A 21,885-nucleotide genomic window follows, 5' to 3' on the forward strand; every position below is an offset into this window, starting at 1 on the left:
AGAACACTGTGTACATGATAAATAAATCTTTAAAAAAAAAAGAATGCTTAAGTTAAAAAAAAATTCTCTCCTACACACATATATACATGTACACACAGGGAGTGGTGGTGTCATTCAGTCCTCAGGAGGGCAGCCATTTCCAGATCACTGAGGAACAGGGCAGCCACAGGTCCTGGAACCTGCTGGGAAGGTGACCTGGCAAAGGTGAACTAAGGCAGACATGCAGGGACTGCGGAACCTCCTGCCTCAGTCCCCCAACTGCTGAGGATCGTAAGTGTGTGCCACCACACCCAGCTTTTTATCAGTCTTGGTGACTACATTTTTTTTGAGGAATTTATCCATCCCACCCAGTTGATTTAGTTGGAATAAAATCATTCCTGATCTACTCCTTGTCTATGACACCTAAAAGTTGGCAGCCTGTGTTGTTTTTCCTTGGTTAATTTAGCAAGGAATTTTGCAGCTTTATTACCTTTCCTAGTTAGTTTCTAGGCACAACGTAGAATCCCCTAGGAAGAAGGGCCCTCAATGGAAAAACTGCCTTGAGTAAGCTGTGGACATCTCCAGCCCACTGTGGACCATGCCACCCACAGGCTGGGCTGTTTAAGAAAGAGAGCAAGCCAACAAGTGTAAGACTCAAAGTTAACCTGTGAGCCCCACCTGCCCCAGGACCAGGTCACTTCCTGGAATGCTGGGTTTGCCGTTAAATAGCCCCTACAACATGGGTCTCCTTACCACTCACTGGAAATTCCAGAGAGTAATTCTGACCAAAGTCCATCCTGGTCAGTATTTAATTAAAAGTTGCCTCAATTTGGCTCAAAATTGTGGAACTGTTTTTCCTCTTGTGAATCTCAGGATTAACACAAGCAGCCTTCTCCCATGGTTCCCCATCTATAGACTCTTGCCTTGAATTCCTCTCCCAACTCCCCTCAATGACGGACTGTCTTCAAGTGAAGGCCACATAAGTTTACCAGGAAGCCCCACAGCTGCTGTCACTTAGTATGTGAGACCCTTTAAGTGTCATGAGTTGTGCTAGCTTCTCTCATGTCCCCAACCAGGGTCTCCGTATCCTTGGGCCCTTGTGCTAGATTTCTAACATTCAATGCAGAAACACAGACATAGACACAAACAGAAGCGCGCGCATGCACGCATGCGCCATCTCAGTGATATTTTTTAAGACATGGTCTAAGTATTTAGGCTAATGTCAAACTCATAATCCTTCCTCAGTCTCCCAAATACTAGGATTACAAGGGTGCACCACTAGCTCATTACTGATTAAACCTCATACTTATCGCATGTTAAAATAATAACACTAAATAAACAAACTTAAATGATATCTATGGTTAATCCCAGCACTTGGGAAACGGAGGCAGGCGGATCTCTATAAATTCAAGGCCAGCCTGTTCTATAGAACCAGAACAGCCAGGGCTACACGGAGAAACCCTGTCTCAACAACAAAAACAAAAAAATCCATTCTGGGGCTGGAGAGATGGCTCAGAGGTTAAGAGCACTGACTGCTCTTTCAGAGATCCTGAGCTCAATTCCCAGCAACCACATGGTGGCTCACAACCATCTGTAATGAGATCTGGTGTCCTCTTCTGGCCTGCAGTCATACACACAGACAGAATGCTGTATACATAATAAATCTTTTAAAAAAATCCATTCTGATGGGTTACTTTTGGTGTGGCTTCTCGGGCATTTCAAGTCCTTGTGGCTCACGTTACTTCCACCAACAGTGCTGCTCTTAAGTCCAGGCCTATCTGTACCTACCCATACCTGTTTCTCAAGAAACTGCCCAGGAGGCCCGGTAGTGGGACTAGGAAACCAACTCCAGTAGACTTTCCTTTCATCTTTGCCAACGGTGGGGGACATCCACCAGTCACTGCAGCTGGGGAGGCCCACACTGAATGGGGATACTGGGCCCACCTTGAAGGGTTGACAGACAGTCACAGAGATCCCAGGTCAGGCCTTACTACATGCCATACGCAGGGGACTGGGCACAACACCTCAGATCTCACCCAGATAAGCTACTCCAAAGCCCTGAGACCTTGCCCCTCTATTTCTGGCCTGGCCTCACTTCCTTAGCTAGGGTATAAGTTGTTTCCTCTGCCATATGCCTTTCTTCTAAGACTACTAGGGTGCAGCCCCTGAAGATTTATCAGTTGGAGCTTTGGCCAGAAGAGGCTCTGAGGTGAAGGTCAGCAAGCTGGGACTAGTGTCTGGATGAAACCTGGTGAGCAGGTTGGGAAGGCTGGTAACTTCATTTCACAGGCTGTGTTGTTAACATGGAGGGCAGGATGGGATATGTCATGAGCATCCACCTAGCCAGACATACCTTTGCAGTCATGCAAGGCAGGGTGAGGCAAGTGTGAAATGTGCATATGCCTTGGGGAGGTGCTAGTGTTCAAGGCAGCCTATGCTTGATTCCTCCCTCCTAGGTTGCCCCAATTCACATACCGACTCAGCCATGGCAGAACCCAAGGATCATTCTAGTTCCAGGCTCTACAACAACAGGGGCCACCCAGCTTCCCAGGGAACTTACCCCAGACACTCCAACTACTCACAAGGTTCACCTTCCTGTTACAGATTCAGTGGAGGACTTCACTGGCTTCTTCAGGCTCTCCTTCCCTTCTTGGTTACGGTCCCTTGCCCATGGTAAGGAGGGCTACACTGAACCTGGTACAGAGCACTAGGCCCTAGCAGCAGTAAACAGATGCTGAGGGCTACTCAAATGATGGCACTGTCCCCAGACCCCATTTCCAAAGGGTCTTCTGGACCCCAGACTCATACCACCCCAACTGAGATGATGAGTCCACTGCCCCTACAGTCATCAGGACCCAAGCCACCTTCTAGGGCAGCTCCCCACAGCCGCCTGTCCTGGCAGGCCCACACAGCGGTGTTGTTTGGTCAGATAGGTCAGCAACACCAGACTGCCAAACCCAGAGGAACCTGGTCTCTAGTTGTTCAGAAACACCACAGGTCTGCTGTGAGAACTTGACTTTTCTAAGTATACTGCAATAGCAGCTCCCCGAGACAGGTCCCAGAACATGGCCCACGTGACCCAGTCACCAGGATCCCAGTGATGCAGCCCTCCCCATGGTGGCTGTGGTCTTTCTTTCAATTGTGTATATATGTGAGTGCAGCGCCTGTGTGCTGAGGTCTAAGAATGACTCTCCAGAGCCTGTTCTCTCCTGCCACCTTGTGGCATCTGAGGATCGGGGCCTTGACACAAGAACCTCTCTACCCACTGAGCTATCTCTCTGGCCCACTAGGTTCAGTCTTCCTTAGTTAGCAAGCGTTCACAATGCCATGTCCTAGAAACCCCCTGCCCACCATCAGTTATGTATTCCCCCCTGCTATACACACAACTAAGAGACACCCAGAGTGGTACAAAAGATACCCTCAGGAAGAACCAGCCAGCCTTTCAACCCTGGAATAGGCTAAGCAGGGCAGTAGGGGATAAGAACAGTATTTTACAATGCACTTTCTGGCCCCAAATGGACAGAAGGGCGCGTGTGTGTGTGTGTGTGTGTGTGTGTGTGTGTGTGCGCGCGCGCGCGCAGTACATACTCAAGAATAGAATTTCCCAGGGCTGGAGAGATGGCTCAAAGGTTAAGAACAGGCCCTAGGTTCTCCTTGGGCAACCCCCATGCAACCAACTCTCCTCAAAACACTGGCATGGGTGGGCCTGGTTCAGCGTGTGAATCCTACCCTCAAGAGTTCCACCCTTAAAAACTCAACACCCTCCTCAAACCTCTGCTCATACCTGGGTACCACAGCACTCTCCATTCATGAGGGTCATGGCCAGGACAGGACAGAACATGACTCCCAAGTCTCCTCTGTCTAGCACTTAGTGAATGGAAGACCAACCCAGATATTTGTTTATCAGTGGAATAAATCATGTGACACAGGTCATCTATTTAAATTATAAAACACTAATACTGCTATAAAAATGGCATGGCACTTTTTATTTTTATAATCACAAAAATAAGTCCCAAATTCTCAGTTCAGAGGCTGTAGTTGAGCATCAGAAAGGGGTCTGTCCAGAGTGAACAGGACTTAGGAGAACAGATACCAGGCAGAGTGACTGGGCCCCCTGGCTTACTCAGTCCAGAGAACCCCAGGTAGTCAGCAGAGGTTCCAAGCCCAGGGTCTCTCTGCTCTCATCATCTCCCCTTCCCTTAGGGCTCAATCTAGCCACTGAGACTCTAGCAGATCTAGTGTGGGGCTGGCTGCTCTGAGATGGGACTAGGGCAGGGGTGAACAACCCCTCATCACAGGTAGTGGGCTATGGGACAGGTGCAGGCCCAAAGGTGGCTCTGTAGAAAGAGGCACCAAAATCAGGGATGAACTGTTATAACAGGGATGAAGAGTCCAGACAGAGGCTTCTAGCTGCCCTACCAGTGCCTCTGGGGTAGAGAAAGAACCCTGAGAGGTGGAGAAGCAGCCACTGAGTCACTACCCCTTCACATCTCCTATGCGGCCAGAGGATCTTCAAGTAGACACTAAGATCATCCCACAGCTAAAAGAAAGTGTGACCTGAAACCTGGCCAACCAAATCCACACTATGGCCCTGAGTCACCTAAGCCATTCTGCTCAGGGCAGGGAATACAGTGGGTGGGGAATGGGGGACAAGAGAGTGAGGCCTAGGCTGGTACTCCATCCCACATGCCTAACACATACAGATACACATTGCACACACCACTCACACCTGCACACATGCATGAGAAGACTCAGAGATGCAAAGACATTGTTGGCAATTAGAGGCACCAAAAGATGCTGAAGGGTCCCAACAGGCTCCGAGTCTTTAGGGTGGCTGTGTAACCTCTCCTAGGAGTTGTCCAACATAAAGCAGCACATGTGAGGGGCACAGTAACATCAAGAGGCCTGACACCCATGGAGGGGACAGTAGGATGAGGGGATGATACGGAGTTCATCTCTCCTTCTGATGCGATGAGCCTGGGCCTGATCTCGGCACAGCAGGGGTTCTTGCCTTGGCCTCAATAAATAGCCTCAGGGCAGTCTGGGAAAGCATTTTAGGACTAAAGAGTAACAGTTCTCACTAGTGTGGACTGCTAGTGCAGCCCAATCGTAGCATGACAAATTTACCCAGGGAGTTATCTACAGGCCTCAGGCTCCAGGACTCACAGATGGGGCTTGGCGGGCCACCCCTGGGGCAGAATGTCGAGTCCACTGTGTCCTCATGGGCCTGAAGGGATGGCCCAGGATTGAAGGCCGGGGCTGAGGGGCTGGCACCAGATCCAGCAGGGACTGACGCCTTGGCTGACAAAGGGGCCTAAGAAGAGGCTGGGGGGCCAGGCCTGGCTGCCCCAGAAGTGAAGGGCGATCAGGTAGGGGAAGTAATGGTTGGGGTTTGCGAGGCTGGTCTGGGCCCAGAAGTGACCTCAGGGGCTTTTTTGGGCCCATGAGGGGCTGTTTGGGTAGGTGGGATTGCTCTGGACTAAGATGTGGGCATGTCTGTTGTGACTGTCTAGGACTCAGCAGGGCAGGCTTGGGAGGGCTACTTTGCTCTGGGCCTTGAGCTAATTGCTGGGGCTGCTTGGGGCCCACTGGTGACTGCTGGGGGCAGCTAGACTGGCCCATGAGGGCTCTATGGGGCTGGCTCTGCTGATGTGGGGCCAAGAGTGCCTGCGGGGGGCAGCAGCACTGGCCTGGAAGGCAGCTGGCGGGACGGCGGCTTGGTTGCAAGGTGAGAGTCGGAGGGGGCTGGCACTGCTGGCACTGCTGGCACTGAGCTAGCAGCGACTGTGGGGGCTGGCAGCGCTGTCCTGAGGCAGCCCTACAGGGCTGGTCACAGAGACACAGTGTGGTCCTTGACTGCAAAGGTCCGCAACGGTGCCACACGGTCAGTAGAGACCGGCAGAGGTGACACGAGGTCAACAGGGACCGAAGTGGGTAGCGATGCCATGGAGTCTGGATGGACCGCAGGCGCTGCCTGGAGCCTGGAAGCGCCAAGAGTGGCCTGCGGGGCTGAGCCAGGCGTGAGCGCTGGGTCTGGCTGAGCTGATCTGGGGCCGGAAGCAGATGCTGGGGCCGGTGGTGCTGATCAGGGCCCAGAAGTGGGCGCCGGGGCTGGCAAGGCTGTCTCAAGCCTAGAAGTGATCGATGGGGCCAAGCACGCTGACCCGGGGGTGGCCGCTGGGGCTGGCAGGGCTGCCCCGGGGCTGGGAGGGGCCCCTGGGGCTGGCTGGACTGGCTGGGCTGTTCCTGCTGCTGGTGCTGGGCCGGGCCGTTCTGGTGCCAGGGGCTGGCTGGGAGCGGCCCCCTTCTGGGGAGCACACCTGCATGGAAGAAAGAGTATGTGTCCACCTGGGCAGGTGCGCCCACGGACCCCCCATCCAGCCCAGGCCCAAGACATGCTATTCCCTCTCCAGAGCCCAATTCCCAAGGGAGCTCAGAGCAGAGCCTTAACTGCTGAGAAAAGCCCTTTTCTATAAAAAGAGAGCACAGGCCTAGGGTCCCCAGGAGGAATGCAGCTGTAGCACTGAGCCATGACCCAGGACAGACCCAGGCAGCCCAGCCCAGTTTCCACCTGCTCTGACAGACCTCATCTGGCCAGGAACACTCCTCCTCCAGGGGGGCCATTCTTTTTCTTGGTTTCTCCTCTCACTGCTGGACCACCAACCTGAAGCCTCTGGCTGAGCACTCCCCTCTTAGCAGGAGCCTGGTCCCCACATCCATTTACAGAGACACTCTGGATGTCTCCAGACACCTAGTCGGCGGAACCTGACGGACGCAGTGGGAAACGGGGCCGGCCTATCAGCTTGGCACTGTCACCCATCCTGGCCAGCACACACCCCTGTACTCCTGGGGAGAAGCAACAACACTGGCCAGGCAGGCCTTTCCAGCTGGGCAGACAGACAGGTCCCCGCACCTCTGTGACCAGCCTGGCTCCTACCTGTCTACCCCGTACCCCAAGCCCAGCAATGATGGAGTGCATTGCCAGGCAGGCCAGACGCCGAAGGGTGGGGTCCAGGTGCGTGTATGGTCCTGGTGCAGATCCCACCACTGCAGAGGTCTTGAGTAAGGGAGGGCACAGGATGCTCACCTGTTTGGAGGGCTGCAATGGGACCTTCCTAGTCCCTTCATCACAAGTGGGCTCGGCATCCTGCCCCGGACTGCCCACCTCCAGGGGCTGCCTGTTCTCACTCAGCTCAGCAGATGGGCAGTTTTCTGACTCCCGGGGCTTCTTGATGAGGCGTTGATCCCATTTCTCCTTCCGCTCATGTGGCTTCAGAGCCATATCCTTCTGCAGAGGAAGAAGGAAATGCCTGTCAATCTGTGGGAACACCCTAGGGAAATAGAGCAGGCTCTCAGGCTATGGTGACTCCTCAGGGTAAGGAGCCTCTAACCTGGGAAGCCATGTCTGAAGGTGATGGCTGAATGATGTAGGAAGGCCCCAAAGTTCCCAGGGGCCCAGTAAACATGTAGAATCTTCATGAATGGTATACCTGGGAACTCTGAGGTGACACACATAGGAAATGTCCCCTGGTAACATGCTATATAGAATAGGAAATGCCCCAGGTGATACCAAATTTCCCAAAGGAAGTGCCCCCAGGTGATCCCAATTCCTCAGTTCTTCCCAGTGACAGACTTCATTCCACAGGAAGCATCACTATCCAGGAGACTGCGTACATCCAGAGCCTTGCCAATTATCCTTCATGTTGCCCAACTTCTAGGTCATTACAGTCAGCTAGCCCTGTCAGTGGCCATCTGTGCCCCCATGTTCTGGGGCCCCCACTTCTGCAGCGATGACCAGCACTGATCACCAATGGTGGCACAGAAATGAGATAAACACTCACATGCAACTTGGACTCCCTCGAAGCAGTGGCTAGTGAAGGTCTACAGAGAGACAAAACCTCCCAGAAAACAGAAAGCCTGCATGTAAGGAAACACCACAAGGAAGCCAAGGGAGGGCCACCACAAAGCCACTCTATCATCATAAGACCTCAGAGGCAGAGCCACCATGCTTCCCCCTCCCAGAGATAGAAGGTCCGAGTTTTCTGCCCTACCTTGGACAGGTCAGGGCTGAGCATAAGGATCTTCTGCAGTACACAAGTATTTTGCAGGTCCTGATCTCATTTCCTTGTCCCCATACAGCAGACTGTCTAGTCACCTGTCCACAAGGGCCCTGGGCTATCCAGACTGCCCTGCTGCTAAGGGCTGAGATGTACAAAAAGAGCAAGGATTTGCAGGAACTCTGATGTTGTAACTGTGATGGGGCTGCCTGCAGGGGTTTCAGACCCAAAGTCTAAATAAACTGAGGTCAACTTTAGTGGATACTGAGCAATGACAATCTCTGACTAGGACACCAACGGGTTATGGGAGGGGGCAAGCCTAGATTTTCCCAAAAGCAGAAAGGCAGAAGGAAAGAGATTATTATGAAATAATCAGACAGGGATGCTGACAGCCAGTGAGTACAGATCCAGTCCCAGGTCCCTACCGAGGGTTTGAATTTACTATCCTTCTTCTCTATGTATTTGGTACTTTGCTTTTTAAAAGATCAAAGATTCCACTGGCTCCTCCCATTCTGTTGGTCCACTTTCTGGCCTCATCCTGCACACAGGACTGTTTTCCTGGTCATCTGCCCCACCTAACCTAGGGAAGGAAGGGCTAGTGAGTGATAGTAGCCAGCCCCTCCCGAGAAGAGACCTTCAAATTTCCCTAATGAGTGCGTCTTGTGTACGCTCGCCTGAGAGAACACAGGTGGCTCACTCAGGGCACTAGCAGGACAGTCATCAAACCTCAATTCTGAAACTTTTGGTGTAAACCAGCTTTTTCACCTTTCATATTAGAAGAACATAGAAAATGCTCAAGCACCACCTAGACTATCTGGAGAATAGTGGGTCATTCTGTCTAGCTGGCCATTCTGGGAGCTTAAGCCTGGCCACAGCACTGCCCTGTAGAACCTGTCTCTAAAAGCCCCCCCCACCCCGACTTTAGACCACCAGTGAGGGGAAGGACTTCACTAGCCTAACCTATCTCAGATCACAGAATGGATATGACACACAACACAGGGCTGCCTTTAGCAATGTCCCATGGTTGCTGCTCTACAATCTACCACCTCCTACTGGATAAGCACTGAAGCTCAGAGGTTTTGCAGCCATAAGCCAGGGCCCAGGCAGTCAGCACTGGAGCATGGGGCTGCAGACTGACTGCAGCACCAGGTTCAGGTAACCCTTAGAGAAAGCAGGGCTCTATACTAGCTGTCTTCAAGTGAACCAAAGCAATTCCAGGGAAAGTGTTGACCACTCACAAAGGTGCCAGGACACCAAGGAAAGGCTCAAAACACTTATGGATTGCAGACATGAAATGTAAGTTACAGATAAAGAAAGAACAAGTTCCATATTCACGACCCAGTGTAGGCCCTGCCTTGGGCATTCAGTTAGACACACACTAGATCCACATACAACCAGTACTGAGTACCTTAAAACCAAATGCAGACACCAGAGGCTCAGAGAAGCCACCCAGAAAGACAGCCTGGTCTCTAGTGCCCCAGAGCCTTGCAATCAACCCTACTCTAGCACCCTGGGGAATGCCAGCTCCTGCAGTATGGCAGAGGCCAAACACTGGGAGCCCAAGGAGTCATCCTATTAGGACATGTAGCTACAAGATAGAGTACATAGTAGATCTGACTATATCATGTACATCAGGGCTAGCCACCAGTTAGTCAAGCTCACATACAAGGCTGTTTGTGGCAACAGTCCCACAATCATGCCAGGCTTCAAACTTGTGTTCCCTCCTCAAAAAGAATACCAAAGCTGAGTGCCTAGTAAAGAAAACTGCCCATTCACCATTCAATTTTCTTTTTCTTTTCTTCTTTCTTTCTTCCTGACTTTTCGAGACAATGTTTGTCTCTGTGGCCCTGGCAATCCCGGAACTCTGCTCTGTAGACCAAGCTGGCCTCGAACTCAGAGATCCACCTATCTCTGCCTCTCAAGTGGTAGAATTAAAGGACTGCCCAGGTCCCCCTCCCATTCGGTTTTCTAGTGGTGACTTAACATGACCGCTCCCGCTGTGTTACTGCTATGCAATACCAATAAATTTCTAATTGCACTTCACTAAACCAACCACAAGGAGACTTGCTCAGCCCCGTCCCCTTTAGTCAAGAAGGTACATGCTCACTCTTGCTCCTGTTAACAAGCCTAAGACTCCTGTTAACAAGCCTTTGGCAAAGCAAGAAAGCCTGGCCCAGCTTCCCACCCCATGTGACAATACTGCCCCTTGAGTTTGGAGCTTCAGAACCTTTACAGGTAATCATTGCTCCAGCACTCCAGGCTCCCTTCTTACCAACTACTTAACCCCCTCCCAGCCCTCCTCATACTTCCCCTCACGCTTAATCCACCCTGTTTACTTGTTCACTGGACTGCAGTCTGTCCCCATTTCAAGGTCTCCATTAAGGCAGAACTCCCATGAACCACTACATCCCTGCAGTGTCCTTTGACCCCTGGGGTTAAGCACCAACCTACTGCCATGGCATCTTTTTGTTGTTTTGGTTTGGTTCTTTCAAGACAGGGCTTCTCTGTGTAGCTTTGGAGCCTGTCCTGGAACTCACTCTGTAGACCAGGCTGGCCTCGAACTCACAGAGATCCGCCTGCCCTTGCCTCCCAAGTGCTGAGATTAAAGGTGTGTGCCACCATTGCCTGGCCTGCCATGGCATCTTAATTGGAACTAAGCTAAGGTGGACACAGGGCTCTCCCACCCAAATCTCCCTCTCTCTTCAGCTTACCTCTCCCAACTGGCTAGTGACTTTCATTCATCTAGAACCTGTGTCACATATTCCCAAGAGAAATGTCCATCTCCACAGGCCCTCATGACTTCTTACCTGCTCCAGAAGGCTCTAAACCACTGCACCCCGTCTCTGAAATCTCCAAGTTCATGAATGTCACCTTCAGACCCACCACCCAGTTGCCAGCAACCAATGACAGCAGGCTTCAGTGTATAGGCCAAGGCTCCTGAGTGTCCTGTGACCAGTGCAGGCTCACGTGATACAAGGAGGCAAAGATACAACCATGCTGCTAACAGAACTACTGCTACAGTGCTGGGGTTCAGAAAAAGTTGGGGAGGCCAGAGCACCAAGGGATCCGAGGGCCACAGCCCACCCTGCAATTGCTGAACAAAGTGTTTTGCCAGGGTTCTGTCAAAGAATCTTCATCCTTTCAGATCTTAGTCCAACAGCTACACTATGCACAACACCGTCTGGGCAGAGGGTCACCTGGAGACAACAGCAGACCTTACTCTATGGCTAAACAAGGTGTAGTAGAGGTATGACGTGCTGACATTAGCAGTACTGTCCAGGAAGAAGCTGGAGCTAGACAGAAGAGCACAGAGGCCACTTGCTTGGGGTCTACATCAAGCTACTACATCATATCCACATTGCTGGCCTGAGCAATGGTTCATAAATCAGTCTCCACAATCCTTTCTTCCAGCTCCAATTTGTTGAAAGGCCATGGTCCATTCAGACAGACAGCCTTGTTCTCTGATCCTATGCCTCTTGTTTGTTTGTTTGTTTGTTTGTTTGTTTTGGCATGGTTTCTCTAAACTGCTGTGAGGACTGAGGCCTAGGACAGGGCCAATGAGGGAGGTGGCCTAAGGGTAACAGTATGCCAGGAGGGACCTATGGGATTTCAGTTCTGACCCCATGGCCTGACTGGGGCCACTCTTGTGAGGATGTAGATTCTGTGTACTTTGAACACACAGTTTCCCACAGCCATAAAAGACAAGAAATTAGATGACCTAGATTTGGGAGTGAGGACAGTGAAAAGGGGTAGGAACCCAGATGAACAAGGTGGTCTCAGAGCAGAGACAAGCTTCGACCTGTGTGGCCAAAGCAGGAAAGGGGAGAAAGTCTAGGGACTCTAGGGCAGAGCCAAAGTCCCTGCACATGGCTGATGATACCTGCTCCAGACTATCCTAGGTGTAGGAGCCTTCAAGCCCCAGTCAGAAAGACTGGGTCCTCAGTATGCTCCCATGAGGTCAGTACTCCTAAGAGGGACAGTCTACCCTAAACCATTTTTTCCCCTGGCCTATCCTCTTTAGCCAGAAAGCAAGGCAGGCCAACAACCCATCCATCTGTCCACAATAGCACTTTCTCCTCCAAGCCCTGGGAAGATACATCTCAGGTCTGATTTCTGCCACACTCTAGGCCCCTCCAAGCTTCAGCACAGCTGCTGCTCAGCTGTCATCCAGGGTGTCCCCCAAAGCCTCTTCTGCAGCACAGGGGCAGCTGAAGCCAGCCTGGATATTTCTGATGCCACAAGCCTGGGACATGAAAGGATCTGGGTTAAGTTTAAACAAGTGGGGGAGGGGCAACAGGCAAGCATCGAAACTGAGCCTGTTCTTCCTCTCTGCATTGGAGACCATTCAAGTGGTCCAGTTCTGGATTTGGTCCAGCAGGGTCTGCCTGGGGTAAACTGAGTCTAAAAGGAAGGCACGGGGACCTACACACGTTCACCACAGGACTCTCATCCTTGTGTCCTGTGGGTGGCAGGGTGAACAAGCACATGTTGCCTCATTACCCTTCCTGCAGACAAGGAACTATGGCTCAGAGCAGGAAGCAGGTTTTCCCAAGCAAGTTACAGACTTCCCTGCTATGCTTGGCTGGCAAGGCCGAGGGCAAAGGAAGCCCAGGGCCTCTTCCTGGGAGTTAGGAGACCGTGGCTGCACTGCTGGGGAGTGTGTAGAAGCCCGGAGACAGGCTCACCCGTATTCCTAGGACCCTAGAAGAAAATGTGGGTTCTATTCTTGAATAACAGAAGCCCCTGAGGATGGAGTCTTGAGAAGCAAGTTTACTCCCAACTCTACTTGACCAACCCCTATCTCAGATGAAGGGAGGAGCTAGGGGTACCGAAGACACACTCCTCCCTGGGCAGTCACTTGTGGGAGCCCACAAAGGTTTCCTCGTGAGAGCTGAGCTTGCTTTATACAGCAGGACTGCATTAGGGGATGGCTTGACCACGTGCATAGTTACAGGTGTTTGGAAGGGTCTGCACTTGGCTGTGTTGAGGAGGTCTTTCGCTCCACCCCTTGGCATTCTTTTAAAAGCCCTTTAGTAGAGACAGAAGGAGCCATGGGTTTTGACCCAGGCCCTACCGAGGCTATCCTATGTTTCTGTCTTTATCCTCTAAATTTCTATCTACATATTTCTCACTTCTCCCTCGTCAAGAGTACCCTGAGGGAAAAAGAGGGAGCTGGTCTCCCTCAGTCACTGTACTCCTTCCCCGTCTGGGTCTATGTCATTCAGCCCCCGGTTCTAAAGGTATTGGCAACATCATGGAATGAGGGAAGGGCAGGTCATACAGAACAGAATCTAGTCAAGGGGCAACTAAAGCCCCACAGTATGAGCAGCAACCCCAGAGCCAGGGTCTGAGGGGTGGGGTGGCCAGGGTAGATCAGAAGGATCCCTGTGAGAACTCTGCAACCTGGGCCTTTTGAAGAAGAGAAAGCTGTCAGGCTGGAGAACAAACTGCAGGAAGGGGTGAGGACAGCCAGGATGCAGAAAGCTAGACATGGAAGCCAGGAGTCGGCTGGTCAGTCAAATGCCAAGGCAAGAGCTACTAGCAAAATGGAACAAAGTAGGAACAGAGGGAGCTGGCCACTCTCCAGGAATCTAACCTGAATCTCACTAGTGTCTGTCACTTTACTCTGTGCCTCAGTTTCTCCATGAGGGTGGGAACAACACTGCAGCCTCATTAGAGGCTACTGGAAGGGAAAGCCCAGTATACAAAATCTTCCACCACACCTGCACCCTAGAGACAGTGCAGCATTGACCTGTTTCTGCCATTAAACAATGCACTGGTTAAGGCCAGGGCTTCGAGGAACAGCTATACCACAGAAACGTTGACACATGCGCCTCTGCTCCTTACAGCCAGAGGGACCGGCTGGTACAGGATATGCAGGCACCACCGAGGAGGCAATCTGAGAAATCTAAGGGACTGTTCTTCCTGAGATGGCTGCTTCCAGTCAGAATCAGAGCTGGACTGCCAAGCCAGGCCATCACCCCATACACAACTGCACGCCCCACACAGGACGTCTGTCTGGGTAGAAAGCTCTGTACACAGCATGAAGCCGCAAACCAAGGAGCTCTCCAGACCAGCTCTCCATAGAAACCATACAGGAAAGCTCACGCTGTGCTGAGGAACTCTAGTTAGTACCTAGCTGGTACACTTTCCTTTTTTAACTACTCAGGTAGAGCATGGCACTAGAGCACTATCCCTGAGTCCGCAAAACATCATCTCACATTGGTTTCTGAAGAAGCCACCTTGGGTGCTCCCCTGCCTCAGCCTCCATACCTTCCTTATCTTGCCAACCTGAAATGAACACTTGTTAACCTGCCACCCAATGACTATCCTCCCCAAAAAGCCAGCAGCACCCTCCTTCTCTTCCAGCTTTACTCTGGCTGGTTCCCTCCAAGAGGACCCCAGACCCACCCATTCTGTGCCCCCAGACTCCAACAATAAATACCCCTCTCAATGCCCTCCTGACACTCACCAGTGATAGACAGACCTTATAGGTGACCTTTGGGGCTGGCACAGGTCAGCCCTGGTCACCCCAACACCCAGGCTAAGCCAGCTCATGTGCTGTGGGACAGACCTATAGCCACAGACCTGATGAAGTCTAATGGGATGTCAAGACTTCAATGGTTATATACTTACAGACCTCCAGTCCTGCAAACTGGAAAAGGACCTTTTCTAACCTGCAGTGTAGAGACTGAGGAACAGGCTCTTAGTAAAGAGGAGTGGGCCTAGATGGTATCTATCATTCTTCCCCTACTTCTCTTATTAGAGTCTTGCCAATCTGAGTCTGTGAAAGTGTCAGAATCATCATGCTCTCCTTGCTGGGTCAAGTAGATCCACTCCACATACCCTTAGGCTTAGCATCTATCTACCCACAGTCAAGAGCTGCCTTCTGCTTTGCTTAGACTGTGCACCTCTGGAAGGGCAGCAGAAGAGAAGGGTTCCAGGGATAAAATTCCTCATGGATGGCTGCAAAGCAGAGTTCTGGGGCCAACAGGCTGGTATGTGGATGGGAGCCAGCCAGGTACCTGCTGTTCCACTGTAATATTCTGCCTAGTTTCATATCCTCTACTCTACTCTACCCTACAAACAAAGCCTCCATCACATCCCTCCTACCCCCCTCCTGAGCTATTCATCCAGAGCTAGAAGCCACAACCACACCCAAGCACATGTCAGGGAGCAGAGGTTCTAACTCACCTAGCAGCAGTTGGGGATTCAGAGGGCGGGAAGAGCTATAGGCCTGGATTCAAGCCTGGATCATTTTGGCAGGAACAGGTAGGTCATGGAAGGGAACAAGGAAGTTGTCTAGTGAGTGTGGAGTCTGAATGGAGGGGTGCTAAGGAAAGTGTAGATGGGGGGCAGCTTGGGTCACAGGGACTTGAGTAGACTAGGCCCCTCCCACACTACCTAACCCTCTAACCAGGCTGCATGCCCAGGACTTTAACAGATGGGCACTGCTTTACCATGTATCCCTCTAGGTCTTGGCTTCTGCTCATAGTTGGGCCTCCTGAAAAGGCTTCTTGACTCAAAAGCCAGGCCCTATCACAAATAATGCTGACCAACTGGTCACCAGTTAACAAGGCTGGATTCTGGAACTTGAGAATTTTGTCCAGTAAAAGAAGTAGCTAATCCAGAGTGCAGGAAAAGAGAAAAAAGTTCCTAATCCAAACAGTAGAGCTGGTAGAACAAGGACAGCCTCAGACCAGGAACACAGCAGCAAAACTCATAGCTAAACCTAGAATAGACTCCATCCATATATGCAGCTCTCTATAGGGCTCCAGAGACACCCCAAGAGCTAACAGCTGAAATGTTACTGGAGCCTAAGAACAAAACCCAGGCTCAGTCAGCAAGGCATAGGAAGGTACTTCAAGACTAGTGTCCCCATGACATGCTGCCATGCCAGAACCAAAATTAAAGGGACCTCACTCACAAAAAGGAAAGATGCCAGAGGAATACCATTAATTGGTGGCTTTGGGAATGCTATGAAATGACAAACTGGCAGCACAGTAAAATTAGAGTTACAAATAAAAGCAAGATGAGCAGAGTCAAGTGCTTGAGGACCCAATGAGAACTCAAGAGCATTACCTGGGAGCAAATGGGAACAGCTTTGGGAAAATGGCTTTATAGAAGCAGAATGGGAGGTGGGGGAGGCAGATAAAACAAAACACAAAGTTCTATTCATTCAAGATCAACCAAGGGGCTAGGAATGTACCTCAAGCGGTAGGTAGAGTGCTTGCCTAGTATGCCCAGGAAGACGAGGCTTTGATACCCAGCAACAAGTCAAATCAAATCTGGTATGATATGCATGTTTATAATTCCAGCAATTGGGAGATAAAGGCAGGTTATCAGCTACACAACAAGTTCAAGGCCAGAATAACCAAGGAACCACCCTCAGAGCCCACGTCCACAACCACTGCTGTCTCCTCCAGGGCCACACTAGGCCTGGTCTTAGGGCACTGCTCATGGAGACCTGGATCTGTGTCGTGGTGACTGGTGGATCAGTGAAGAGAGAGGGAACGGAACAAAATCGGTATCTGCTGTCTCCTGCGGGGCAGACAACCAGAAAGGGCAGCCTGTTAGAGGACAAGAGCAGGGGGAAAAGAACCCTGGTGGGGCAGGAGATGCCATTCCCTGTTGTGGCCTTCCTGAGCAAGCAGACAGTTGGGGAAAAAGCCTTCCAAGCAGAGGGTAGTTCCAAGCCAAGGCTCAGATTTGAAGTGAGTGTATGGGGACTCCAACGAGGCAGATGTGGCCATAAGGATCCAGATGGACATAGAAACTCAAGCCAAGAGGTTAACAGGTCCAATAAACTGAAAAGAAGAGCTTCACATGACATAGGCAAGGAATTTCCAGGTACCACGGAGATAAATGAGACCCTTCCAAGAGCTATATGGTTGGGGGAAAGGGTCTCCTATCAAAAGTATCATGCAAAACAGGCCACAGGGATGCTCGCTCCCAACAAGGCCTCAGCACTGGACAGGCTGCCCAAGGTGCACTGTGCACTCATATGGGCCAAGGAGCCTGAGATAGCCTCACTTTCATATGCTGTGTCCATTCATCACCTAAGAGGGCCTATTTTTCCACCCATAGCTGTAGGAGCAACAACTCCTGTGAATGCCCAACACAGTCCAGGAGCAGGTTCCAGGTTCAAACCTGTGACTTCTGGACAAAGCATGTGCACGTACTGACCTCACACCAGGAGGCAGTTACAGGAGGTACTCTAGACAAGAGGCTAAGGCTCCCGAATGGAAAACGACTCCTGCCGTAACTCTCCCCTCTCCTCACCTAGAGGTCTGTTGTGCTTTTAGCTCCCACAGCTGTGTACAAACATAGGTATGGCAAGGCGTGGACATACAGACTCTAAACCATGTGGGGCACTACCTACCCAGCCCACCAGCAGCTCACAGAGGACCACCCACCCCAGAACACAGACAGGGTAAACACCCTCCCAAACTGTGTCCCATGATAAGCCCACAGGTCTAGCCTGCTGCTCAGCCATTCTCCAAAGTCACAGTGCAGGCTGGCGACTGTCAGCTAGGCTGACAAATGTTTTTGGGTTACTGTTTTGTTTTGTTTTTCTTTTTAAGACAAAGTCTCTCAACACGGCCCTGGCTGTCTTGGAACTCAAAGAGATCAACCTGCCTCTGTTCCTGGAATTCTGGGATTAAAGGCATGCACCACCATGCCCAGTGGCTGACAGTTTCTTAAGCACAGATCTGTACACAGTGTGGTTTTATGAATATAGTTTGTGAATTCTAAGTCACATGTACTGACTAGAGAATGCAGAAACTCAAGAGTTAAAGAAAAGAAGTCATGGGCACCACAGCACGTAGCGTTTGAGGGAATTTTCCTTTCCACCTTTGTCCCCCATACAGTTCACATGCACAAGGGGTGAGGAACAATATAATACCCCCTCCCTTTGTAGACAGCATAGTTCTACCAAGCTGTCTCCACTGTGAGGGACCTCCCTTAACTCCATGTAGGTGACAGCCGGTATCCAGCTGTGTCTCCTCCCTTTGTAGATGGCATAGTCATCCATATATATACCCAGCTGCATCTTCATCGTGAGGAACCATTCCCACCCACAGTAGATGGCACTTACGCACTCTGTTTTGGGTCTTCTGTGACGAGCATTCTCCTTCCCTGTGTAGATAGCACAGCTCTCTACAGCCACTATGAGGAACCCTCTATGTGCGGGTGACATAGCTGTTACTTGTTTGTATCTCCATTGTGAGTAAACATCACCTCCCTTCATGTGTAGTGGTACATCTGTTCCTGGCCATTCCCCAGTGAGAGGCTCCAGAAAACAGCAGACACCCATGGAATGTGGCATTGGAGCTGAAGCACCCATCTTCTTAGAGCTTGACTTTCCAATCACCTCAATCAACTTGCTGCTTAAAACAAATTAATAAAATCACATGGCATGAAACCACAGGTGGTTTCTGCTTGGAGCTGGTAGTAAAAGTGCTCTCTGGCCCCAGAGTCTTAGCCCTAAGGCTAGAAATGCTTGTCTACCTGAGGAGGATGAAGGGCTCAGCCTGCCTCCTAGTAATACAGGTACCAGCACAACTTGTTCAGTACCTGAGGTACTTGGGGGCGGGGCGGGGGGGGGGGGATGCTTCTGCTACAATAGCTCCTCACCCTTTCACTGCACACCCTCTTGCCAAGCCACTACCAGGACATTCTGGGAAGCAACTACTGTCTCCACAGACAGACAGGAGTCAAGGGCTGCATCCTCTACAATGACAAAGGAAGATGCAGACAGATATCTGAGGCAGCTCTGGCACAGGGAGCCTGCACAGGCATCCTCAGATGAGGTAATAGGACATTGTTCAATCCATCTCACAAGTCATTCACTTGCACTGAACTGCCTTTGGGATTATGCAGGTTTCTCTGACACTCAGTGTCCTGACATGTAGATATCCTAAGGAAGTTACTGTTGAGACAAGCTCTGCCTCTGGGCTGGAGTTCTGTTAATCCTGAGAATGTAGCTGGCCATCTCCCCCAACATGTGAGTCTGCAGAGCAGGGGGACCACACACACTCCAGATGGTGCAGACCCCAGTCTTGTGCCTCAGATTTCTCATCTGTGAAGTGGAAGTGGCCAAACCTACTTAAAGGGTCATTTGAAGGAATAAATGAATTCATATCTGTAAGGACAACTGGTAGGTAGAGTGGACTAGTCATTATCATGATGGGATGGGATTATAAATTACCTGATCTCAGGGAGAAAATTTAGCAGTCTGCCAGTAAATGAGACCTAGCAAAACTCTTCTGGACACTGTGATCCACCCAGAAACCAAGTACTTCCCAAGGCCAGGCTCAGAAGGCCAGAAGTGAGACTGCCATGAGGGTGCCAAGTTTTTGTTCAGGTGTAAGGAGAGGCAGGACAATCTCTTAGACCTGGGGGTAAGCTGGTGAGCCTAGAAGAGGCAGGGAAGGCCAGAGACTACAACCGCAGCCAACACCGGCAGAACACTTACATACAAATGGGCTGGTCTCATGACACTGACTCTGAGTTCCTGAAAGGCTGTTCCTCTCTTCACTCCCTCCCTCACTGCATAAGCATTTACAAGACACTCCCCCACTGTGTTGAGTCTTGGTTGCTCTGTTCTAGGTACTGGGAACCCATAGGCACAGTCCTCCCACTGACAAGTTTGAGGGGCAGAATCCCAGGGATACCAATCAGTCTCCATAGTATGGGAAAAGGTGAGACTAAAAGGGCCGACGACAAACATAAGTTAAGAAATATCTCCTACATGCCGGGCGGTGGTGGTGCACGCCTTTAATCCCAGCACTCGGGAGGCAGAGCCAGGTGGATCTCTGTGAGTTCGAGGCCAGCCTGGTCTACAGATCAAGATCCAGGACAGGCACCAAAGCTACACAGAGAAACCCTGTCTCCAAAAAAAAAAAAAAAAAAAAAAAAAAAAAACCCCTACTTCAGATGAGATCTTACACTGACAGCCGGGCTAAGCTGTAACAGCACAAACAGTACACACACTTAGAGCGAGGCTGCAAAGCCTAAGACCCAAAAGATGCCCATGTGCTAGAGAAGAAATGGGGGTGGGGGGGTGGCAAATAAAATGTGCGGGCTCTTTTGAGTTCTTTCTGGGCCTGGCAGGAGACACAGGTGTGGCAAGGTGGAAGAGGAGATTACACATCTGGACATCTGGAGCATGTGGTACCATGGCTGCAATGTGGAGGCTTCAGCACAGTGTCTGACTGTGTCATCGTCACCACTGAGGCAGAAACCCCCAGGCCACCCTGGACATCAGCACCAGACACAATACAATCCCCATGAAATCACCTTAGTTTGGGATCCTTGACTTGGGCCCAGAACTCATCTCCTGTTCCCCAGAAGACCACTGAGCTGAGCACAAGGTATGACTGGGTCCTACATCCATTCACAGGTGTCTCAGACAAACCCACCCCAGGGCTACTCACAGTAGCCGTCACTGTCTGGTCCTCCGCTCTCGACAGACCCCGTAGACCTCAGAATTAGGATATGAACTTGGTGGGAACTCCCTTTAGAGAGCTGCAATGATAAACTCCCCTTTCCCAAAGCTTTGCCTGAGAGACTGGGGAATCAGTCAGGGCAAAAGTGAGAAGAGCTACAGAGGGATGCCTGGGACCACAGGCTAGCAGATGAGATGTGGTTCCCGAGGTGCTCACCTAGATGGAGATCTCTGCATTCCTAGGGGCTAATGCAGCCTTTGAAGGTTCTGCTGGTGCCCTGAAGACCTGACCAGCATTTCCAGCTACTTGAGTTCAAGAGACACAGTGGCCACCCACTCACCCACCCACTCACGGACTGGCCATTTCTCTTACAGTGCCTCATTTCCTTCTCTACTAACATGAGTTCAGATAGAAAGGCTACTGTGCTGAGCAAATACTGTACTTAATAACTCAGTCCGACAGGTAGTATTTTTAGTAAACCTATAACCCCTACCCATGCAATAATCATCAGTCATCACTAAGAAGGGTTTGCCAGTTGACTCCCTATCCCCCCCCCAAAAAACCCTTAAAAGAGCACTGAACAGGAAGAATCCCAAGTGTCCACCTTATCGTCGTCGCCTCCCAAGGCCCAAAACTGCCCAATTCCCCAGTTGGTCCTGGAAACAGCGATAACTTGGCAACAAGTAACAACCGCTGCAAAGCAGGCTTGGGCGGCGTGGTTTAAGTCCTCCCACACACCCCTCATTCCGGGTCCTCTTCCTGGCAGGTGGCGTGCGGGTAGGTTTCCTTGGTCCCCGGTCCGGCCTTCGCGCCCACCTACCTCCAGGGCCTCCAGGGTGCTGAAGCTGGCTATAGCGAAGCCGTCAATAACCTCCTCCTCCTGCGAGCTGGACTCGCGGCGACGGCGCCGCGGGGGGCGCGCGGCGCGCAGGGGCGTAGGGCGCTGAGGCGGCGCGCCGCGGAGTCCCGCGTTCTCCTTGCCAGGACTGGGCTCCGGCTCGTCACCCGACGACGGGCTCTGCGCGCGGGCGTCGCGGGCGGCTTCCCGACGCCGGCCGCGGTCTCGCTGCGCGCGCGAGCGCCGGCTCGGCCGGACCTTGGCCTCCATGGCGGCGCCGCGGCTGTGACCTTGGCGCCCCGCGCCGCCTGCTACGCCGCGCCGCCGGGGTGGGAAGGCGCCGCGCGGGCTCGGGGCCGGGGCGGGCTCGGGGCCGGGGCGGGCATGCCGGGCGCGGGCGCTCAGCGCCGGGCGCCGCGCGGGCTGGTACCCCGGGTCCCGGCCCGGCCCATCGGAAGGCAGCCGGCGTTTAGCGGCCCTAGACCGGACCCCTAGAGGCGCAACCCATGGCGACCGGCGGGCAGCGGCGGTGGGCGGGTGAGGGCGGCGGGTGGCAGAG

General features: G+C 51.8%; 1 protein-coding gene across 14 annotated transcripts in view; it reads right to left on the minus strand.

Annotated features, from left to right (window-relative positions):
- Fbrsl1 (fibrosin like 1) overlaps positions 1-21,611 on the minus strand; it is a 90,047-nt gene extending 68,436 nt beyond the window's left edge. For all 14 annotated transcript variants that reach the window (XM_028857044.2, XM_037198585.1, XM_037198579.1 and 11 more), the window contains exons 1-2: positions 21,309-21,611; positions 7,067-7,267 (exon numbers count right to left, since the gene is read on the minus strand). In XM_028857044.2, coding sequence (XP_028712877.1) covers positions 7,067-7,267; positions 21,309-21,596 — 489 coding nt within the window. In that variant the 5' untranslated portion in view covers positions 21,597-21,611. The remainder of the gene's footprint in view (positions 1-7,066; positions 7,268-21,308) is intronic.
- Positions 21,612-21,885: the final 274 nt, after the last annotated feature.

The sequence above is a fragment of the Peromyscus leucopus genome, chromosome 23, assembly GCF_004664715.2.
Source record: "Peromyscus leucopus breed LL Stock chromosome 23, UCI_PerLeu_2.1, whole genome shotgun sequence".
Lineage (NCBI taxonomy): Eukaryota > Metazoa > Chordata > Mammalia > Rodentia > Cricetidae > Peromyscus > Peromyscus leucopus.